The sequence below is a fragment of the Quercus suber genome, unplaced genomic scaffold, assembly GCF_002906115.3.
Source record: "Quercus suber isolate HL8 unplaced genomic scaffold, Cork oak 2.0 scaffold_769, whole genome shotgun sequence".
NCBI classification, from domain to species: Eukaryota; Viridiplantae; Streptophyta; class Magnoliopsida; order Fagales; family Fagaceae; genus Quercus; species Quercus suber.
The window spans coordinates 206,265-214,947 of NW_027070205.1; the positions used below are offsets into that span (position 1 = coordinate 206,265).

At 34.1% G+C, this 8,683-nt stretch overlaps 1 protein-coding gene across 1 annotated transcript; it reads left to right on the top strand.

Annotated features, from left to right (window-relative positions):
- Window positions 1-741: 741 nt before the first annotated feature.
- LOC112002836 (uncharacterized) lies at window positions 742-8,176 on the top strand. The gene is made up of 5 exons (XM_024035023.2): window positions 742-1,028; window positions 1,108-1,157; window positions 1,255-1,360; window positions 1,462-1,520; window positions 7,907-8,176. Exons 1-5 carry the CDS (start codon window positions 897-899, stop codon window positions 7,956-7,958), a joined length of 399 nt encoding a protein of 132 aa, XP_023890791.1. The 5' UTR covers window positions 742-896; the 3' UTR covers window positions 7,959-8,176.
- Window positions 8,177-8,683: the final 507 nt, after the last annotated feature.

Here is an 8,683-nt window from a genome sequence, read left to right on the forward strand (position 1 = left end):
CCAAATTGAGTCCCCACATGTGGAAGGGCCATGGGGTAACCATGCTTTGCAAGTTCTACAATGGGTGTGGATCAAATTGGCTTGTACTTGGCAGCCATGACACTTCTTCACAATTTTCGTTGCATCCTTCTTCATAGTGGGCCAATAGTAGNACTCAAACGGACTCCTCCAATCTTCCACGGCTTGTTTAAAATATACCTATTTACTCAATTAATAAAATCCTTTATCTTAAAATAACAAATAAATTAGTATCCTATACTTATACGTCTTGTTTTTTAGAAAGAACCTATACCTGTACTTAAAAAAATAAATTAAAAAATCCAAGTCTTAGCCTATATCATATGCTTTTAATATCTTTATATATATATATATATATAAAGAAATAGGCACTATCACCGAAAAAAATTGTAAAATAATTTATTTATAAAATTAATTATTTGAATTGGTATCTAGTAATTTTATTTAAATTGTATTTTGAGACCACAATTTCAAAATTTAAAACAAAACAGACTCAATGATGAACATTGAAAAAAAAAAAAAATCTATTTTAACAAAATTTTAAGTGAAATCATGCTTTCAAAACAAGATTTCAACATTTAATATCATGTATTTTAAACACTAAAAAATATTTATGAGTTCCCCTGAGTATTGGTAGAATAAAAGATATCGAGTTTAAACCGGCTTATTTCAAAGATTGATTATTAACTATTTAGTATTTAAGTGAATAAAAAGAGAAACTAATTTACCAATTTTGTCCCCTCCTTGTAAACCGAGGAAGATGTTTCATTAAAAAAAAAAACGAGAGTAGCAGAGTCAGACTATCGACTGCACCGATTTACTTCCCAACGACTCTATTCGTTTCTCCCAAATTGATATCCAAAAAATTGGATTTCAAAATGGCTAATAGTAATAGTAATAATAAGAAGAAGAACAAGCCTCTCAGATTTTCTTCTCTGTTGGTTTTGATTATTTCAATTCTATTATTATCTTCTTCTACAGCCTTCGCCAAATCTCGTCGCCCTATCTCAGTAAGCAATTCTCAAATCCAATCCTCTTTATTTTCTCTTTATTTTATTTATATTTTATTTAAAATTGTAAACACAACAGGATGCTGAGACGAGGCAAAGGAAGAACGAGTGCTATGCTGATATTGAGAGGTAACAATTGATCACTTTCAAAAAATACTCTGTAATTAATTAATTGAGACTTTGTTTTATTAGTTTCTGAGTTTTTGCGTTTTTAATTTAAAACTAGCGGAATGTGGGGTTGGCAATGCAAGTCTTCAGTGGTTGATAAGGAGAATTGTGCTTTGAAATGCCTTTCTCCATCTTGTTATGAGCTCGTCTACGGCAGCGATCCGGTGAGATAAAACTCCTCTTCTCTTTTAATTGGAAATTGAATTATGGGTTTTGTTTTTCTTTTTGGGTATTTGGGGTTGAAAATGATTGTGTTTAATTGTAGCTTGAGGAAGGAGAGAAAGATCTCATTAGGAGCCAAGAATTCAAGTACTGTATGCACAAGTAAGTTTAATGTTTTTTTTTTTTTTTTGGGGGGGGGGGGTATTATTGTTATAAGAGTATATAAGGCTTATTAGTTGAGTTGAGATATGTTTAATTATATATAGCTTAATTGGATGCTAAATGTTGTGATCATGCAACTTTTTGATAGATAATCATGCAATGTAATAAAACAATTTTGTCATTGTCTAATGATAAAGAGCAATCATCAGAAGCGGACACTATAAGTTGAAACTAAAAAATAAAAAAATAAAATAAAATCAAAAAATCAAAAACACCACATATCCGATTATCTATAAAAAAAAGGATCTAGTCATCTATTGGTGCGATCCGAAAGATTATAGTGTTCTGCTGTCTTATAAGGAGAGACCCATTGATCTAAGCAGCTATAATGAAAGGAAGATAATAGTTAACTGTTGATAGAATTGCTTTCTGGCCTAAGATACAGCCACACTACTACTGAATGATACGATTACTCAGCCTTTCATGACAGAAGACAAGACAAGGCAATTCTTGAAAAATTAGGATACAACATGATGGGGATTCAACAATTAATTATTATATGTCTTTAGGTTTTTATGTTTATTATAAATAACAACTATCAAAATATTTAAAAACATATAAAAAAAAGTTCAGGAAAATTTTTTAAAATAAAAATCCTCCCAACACTCCTAATTTCTAAGAACACAGAAAGTAAACGACATTAATACTCTCTCAGAAATAAAAGAGATATTAGATTTCCTAGACTTGAAGTCTTTGACTCATTTATTACTTAGATGGGAGACATTGATTTTATTTAGTTCTTTTCTGATTGATTCTTGACTGCTATCTCAATTCAACCAACAATTGCTGTGCTAGCTGCATCATCTGTACATTCTTGCATTCAAATTTTTGTTTGTATGGTGGTTAACGGTTGGTTCCTAGATTAGAAACTCCCCTACCCTCTCCGTCTGTTGGGTTATCTTTTGTTGGGAAATGTGGAAAGCTATAACCTTTGAGATCCTAAAAGTGTTTAGGCTTATTTGGGTTCCTCCTTTTTAGTTCTTCCGCTTTCCCTCCTGAAGCTGTCACCTTGATATGTAGCTTCATTTTGGCGGGTGGAATAAACTAATTAAGTTATGATAGTGTTTCAGTGAGAATTTGTCCAGGAAATAAAGAAGTATATCGTCCTAACAAAATTTTCAAATTTACAAAATGTAGTTAAATAAATATATGAGTGGATATGATGAAATAGGGTTATGTTAAAAACTATTAATATTTTGATTGCTGATTCATGAAGGACACTTTGATTTGGGCTGAAACAAAACATGGTTTGAGGACTTACCCAGATGGTTGGTTCAGGATTGAACAGTGGTTCATTGAGAAATTTGAAGGGAAGTGTTTAGTGACTCCTTTGAGAGAGGTAAACCCATATCTACCATAGGAGGTAAAAATAATTTTTGGAACTTCTTTGTTGAAAAAGGGGAAAGTGGTATGAGATTTGTGGGTGTTAGGTGTTAACTCAGCCAATGGTGGTTTGTGACTCTAACTTGGGGTTTTGTGGGGATTTAATTGTAAGGATTTTTTTGGTGCCTGACTGTACTTGAGTGGTCTTTCAACTTATCTGTCTGGGAGCTTAGGCATGTATTTAGTTATAGAAAAATTAATTACCAAAAGAAGATGGTTCGAGTTAAATGTAGTAAGTTGACAGGGGAAGGTTAATAACTTGAGGCACTCAGAGAATCAACAGGCCTTGATTTAACATTTCATGTGATCTTGGTTTGAATAATGTAATATCATAGCCTTTGTTTGTTGGATCAATAGATATAAGAGAAATGTAAACCATGGCTTTAATTAGGGGAATGCTGAATTAGAAAAAAAATCACACTTATTGAGGTGTTAGAAGGTCACCAACCTAGCTGAGCAACGCAGAACAGAACTGCAGTGGCTTCTGAACTAACTTGTGCAGTTTGTTTATAAAAAAATTTAGTACTAATTAGGCTTCTGGATAAATTCTTGAAGGTTTCTTGGATTGGATTTTATGTTTAATGACTTAGGGATAGTTGAATTGTTTATTTATTTATTTTATTATTTTACAGATTGAATCTTGAAATTATTTAACGGCTGATTTCTGTTAAAATAATGAATTTGTTGGGAAATAATAAAAGATGAACCTTAGATAGTCATGGGTAGGTTTCCTAAACAATCACTCTAACAAAGGAGAAACCAATCACACCTTTAAAGATTGAGAAAAGCTGTTTTAATTTTATTTAATTTTACTCTGAAGCACCAACCATTACCTGTGTATCCATCCCAAGGGCAACAAGAACGCTAGATTTCCTGATACACCAATTGCAGTCAGAAGCACTAAACACCTGTAGCATTTCAAGCAAACTAATATTTCTTTATGATTCTTGATCCTTCCTTTTACTAGTCTTCTCAGCTGGGATCATAAATGGGTTGTCTCTTCTCTAATAATCTTTTCTATAAGTAGAACTACAGTGAGCAGTCTAAATTTCGACTCTTTTTTCTTCCAATTGTGTTCATGTACTGAAGCCCTTAAAAAAAAAAAAGTCAAAAGTCTTGTACTTAAATCACTATATCAGTGAGAAAGTGCTCCACAATGGGTTGCGGTCTCAAAATGGAGCTTTTTTTTGTCTTTCTGCTTCAAGATATTGGAGAAGGTCTTTTAGGACTGCTCCCCTATGTTTGCACCCCCTGACCCATACTCAAAGAGATCTCATGCATCTCATTTGCGGCCATCATTAAGTTGGGTCTGAATTCCCTGTGATTATAGAATTGCCTGCAGAAGCCCCCTTCCTTTGACTATCTCCCTCTGAAACAAGAAGGCTTTCTGCATCATCAGTTTGGCTGATTAGACAGTCATAAGAAACATTGACATAAAGGAAGAGTTAGTTATAAGCCTTTATTAAAGCCTTCCTTTCATCTTTCTTTTCAATAATGAATGAAAGGAATTTCTAATTCACTTTATTGACACATTTGCTCGTTTGAATTGATGTAAATTCTCACCGCTTGTCTTAGTATTGAATTAATAATGATAATCTTTTTACATTTATCACTGTTGACCCAAATGGATAGTTAAAATATACAAGGCATCAAATAGATATAGGACTTAAGGCTTAGCAAAATTCATACAAATCAGAGTCTGAAATTAAAGACCTTTGGAGTGTGACTCTTGACCTTTCAAAACTCAAGGCATAGACCTCCGCAATCGTAACATCTGCGATGACAATGTCATCACCGAGTACTGCATATTAATTAAAATGCTCATCAGGATCTATTTGTTCAGCTGCATATCACACCAAAATTTGGTGTGATCAAGAGAAGAGTATGTAGCTTTGCTGCCAAAGACAACGCTACAATGGGGTTACACTAAAGGCATGATAAGGGTATATCCGGACAAACATGTAGAAGAAATTAACCACCAGTAAATAGCTCTAACAAGTCAAGAGGAAATTTATAACATGCTGTATGGAACTATGGAGAAAATGATGTGTGATCTTGCCAAATTCAAGAATTCTGAGATCCAAGGTTTTTGGTCTGGGTGTGAGCTTTCAATGGATCTTGTACATGAGCATGAATATGTGATTGGTATCAGTGTATGAAAATTACTATAAACAAGTAAAGTATAAGTTGCAATATCAACTTGTTAGATTGGTGTTAGAGGCTAATGGCAAATTGGTGAACGTATCATAAGCAGATTGTATACACAGGATTTCCTAAAAAGTTTTTTAAAGTATCTACAAACATCTAATGCCTTCTAATGGCAATACCTAGATTTATCATAGTCAAGCACAAAGTGCAAAGACCCTTTGACGCAAGACAACTAGAACAAAATTGAAACAACAATAAAATAAATGGATATGACCTAGGAGTCAGCGCTTAGGCCTTGCTTGGAGTTAGCACCAACCAGGGAAACCACTAGGAGTCAGCACCAGACCAAAGAAAGACCAAACGGCCATTTTTTTCATTCATCAAAATATCAACTATCTCCTCAAAGAGCGCAATAGATTGCTTATAAAGGATTACTAAACCCTAGTTCTAATTGGCTAGGAAACCCTAATTGTCTTATTACAAAAATAACCTTACTTCTAAATTAAAATACTAAAAGCCCAATAAACTACTAGGACCTAAAACATAAAAATACAATTGACTTGCAAACATAAATAATATTAAATAATAATTTTCTTGCATCTCCCGCATCACCCTTTGCTTGAAGGAACCAAAGGCATGACAGGAAATATACAGCAAACACATCACGGGGCAGCATTGAAGTTTTATAGGTCAAACCACATACTGAGTAACCCCTTCCTGAATTTGATACATATTTGACTACACGCAAAGCCAAACTACAGAATCTTTTCTATAAATCCCATAATCTGAATTTGATATATTTCATTATGGATTTTGAAGTAATAAATCAGAATTACTGATTACACAATTCGACTAAAAGATCTGACAAAGAAACCAAGAATTCAAATAAAAAATTAAAAGAAAAAAAAAAACTTTTCACAAAGATTGAAAGTGAAACCAATGTGGGAGCACCCTCAAAAAGAATAAAATTAGAGGTTATAAACATTTGGGACCTTTGGTCTATGGCTTCTCTTTATTTGGTGTCTCTCAAGATATGCCTTACTCAGTGAACGAACTCCTAGCTTGTTGGAAGAGTGGCTTCAAGGGCCATCAAAGTGTGGATGTATGGAATGCTATTCCTCTTTGTCTTATGTGGTGCATTTGAAAGGAATGTTATTTTAAGGCTTTTGAAGGGATTGAATCCCCTGTGCTTCAATTGAAGTTCTATTTTCTTAGGTTGCTTTTTAATTGGTTGAAGAGCATTGGGGCTGTTAATTGTTCCATCTTTTTTGGAATTCCTTGATCTTTGCAGTTTTGGGTGTTAACTTTTGTGGTGCTCTTGTATACTTCCCTTGTACTGAAGCTTTGCCATCTTTCTCTTTTGATAAAATGTCAAACCTAGTGCATAAAACTTTTACTTGTGTGGGGTCTGGATAGGTGATTGGTAGACTACCTTACCCTCATTTAAAAATAAAAACAAAAACTTGGAGAGGTTATTTTTGAACTTGAACCCACGATGTGTTTTTAATAGTTGATTTGCAGTGGTAAAGATAGTCGTGCAGGATGGCACCAACCTTGAAAACTGGAGCATTGGATCCATCCCTACATTAATACAGTCAGTTTAGGAAAAAGAACCCAAAGAAGCCATTCCGTTGTTGCATGGATGAATAAGTGAGGTTCCCTAACATGCCCTGATTCTGCCCAGTTATACTTGGATTAGCTTTTTAGCTTATTTGCTTATACATAACTTTTTGAAACCTCATTTTTTTCCAAGTACAATTGTAGTTTTGCCTATTTTCAACAAATAAGCAAATAAGCAAATAAGCTTTCAGCAAAAACCTAATTTAAATGCACATCTTGTTTTCTATTTTCTTGTTTCAGTCTTTTGAAACCTCATTCTCACAGAATGCTGGATCTTGTTTGTCAGAGAGGTACATCTGGTAATTTGGATAACATGAACATAGAGCTGAGTTAAATCTGGTTTTGAGGGAAGGGTGCTTTGTGATTCGGCTGAGTGGGTATTGCTGATTTTTGGTTTTGAGGCAAGGGTAGGATTTGGTTGGTTTATTTGGCTGAATGGTTGAGTTGGTTTGAAGATTAGTTGATTATTGTGGTGCAATAGCTGATTCTGGCCATTTTCTGGACACTGGGATGGGTGGCACAGGGAAAGGAGTTAACGGAGATGGGCACACATGGGAATTGAGCAAAAGGGGGGTAGTGGGTGAGGGTAGAGGTATGGATAAGGACGGGGATTTGTGTTGGAAATTGTTGACATGGTATCTAGTGAAATGGTATCAATGATAATGACGGTGGTGATTGGAGTGGTGGGAAAGTTGGTGGTGGTAAGGCGTTGATAGTGGGATTAGAGGGGTGGGGATGGGGGATTAGACATCCTTCCTACAAAGAGACCTCTCCTTCAAATCTAATATTCAGTCACCATGGAGCCTTTTTTTAATCAGTAAATTATTTGGTTTAAGGATTATTGGATTTTTCTTAGCCATTGGAATTCGCTATTAGATATAAAAAAATAAAAATAAAAATAAAAGAAGAAGAAAAGAATATTTTTATGGTACCCATATAGAACTGATACCATCCTTACAAGGCTTTAATCTCAGAGCAGGACTCTTTGATAGTGTTTTTTATGCATCTGCTGTGTTCCTTTTCTTCACAAATGAACAAAACTTATGTAGGTCATATCTTTCTGGTTGGTTTGTCTTGCTTTTCCGTTACTTCGTAGAAGTCAGTTTAGTAACAACATACATAATAATCTCCTACTTAGTTACCAATTGATCTCATGTATGTTCATATTATTGCAGGCTATCAATGGGAGAGAGTCTTGAGGGCATCAAGGGTTCCTTTGACTATTAAGTTACGTTAATCGGCAGCATTCTGACATGGTGCATATTCTCTGCCCCTGCCCCTACCCCTACCATTGCTCCCCCCCTCCCTTAAAATGATCCCCAAGAAAAAGAAAAAGGAAAATTGTAACTAAATATTTAAGCATTTAAGTTTATTTTGGTCGCTCTATTTTTGACAATTGACATTTATGGCGTTTTATGGTGATTTTTAACATAGTGATTACATCATTACATGCTTTAAAAAAAAAGTTGGGAAAACAAAAAAAAAGCCTCTAAAGAATTTGGTTTTGTAAATGGCCACAAGTATACCAGGTGTCAGCTGTGCTTTGTTGCCTTTGATAGTACAGAGGAGCAAACTTTGTGTTCACTTCTCATGAAATTAAAGCGTCTTTAGAATGAAGGGATAAAGTTGGGTTTTACATTAAAAATTGAGTAAAAATTGAGGGCAATTTTAGGAGAAGTGAACACTTTTCCTATGAAAATATTTAGTTTCAGCCCATGCAATTCTTGCTTTTTGCAATTGTACTTCAGCAGGTGCAATGCAAAAGCGTGAGAAACCACTTTTTTTTTTTTTTTGTTTTTTTGTTTTTTTGTTTTTTTTTTTTTTGATGAGCAAGAAATTTTATTCACAAGACAAATAGAATTACAAAGAGGGAACAAGAGCCTCTTTCTTAATGATAAGCTCAAAACAGGAAGGGCTGAAACCTACATTGAAAGAACTAAAAACATTATTTA

Coding starts and splice junctions, on each gene's coding strand:
- LOC112002836 (XM_024035023.2), top strand. CDS start 897: ATGGCTAATAGTAATAGTAATAATAAGAAGAAGAACAAGCCTCTCAGA. Junction 1,029..1,107: donor AATCTCGTCGCCCTATCTCA/GTAAGCAATTCT, acceptor TAAACACAACAG/GATGCTGAGACGAGGCAAAG. Junction 1,158..1,254: donor TGCTATGCTGATATTGAGAG/GTAACAATTGAT, acceptor ATTTAAAACTAG/CGGAATGTGGGGTTGGCAAT.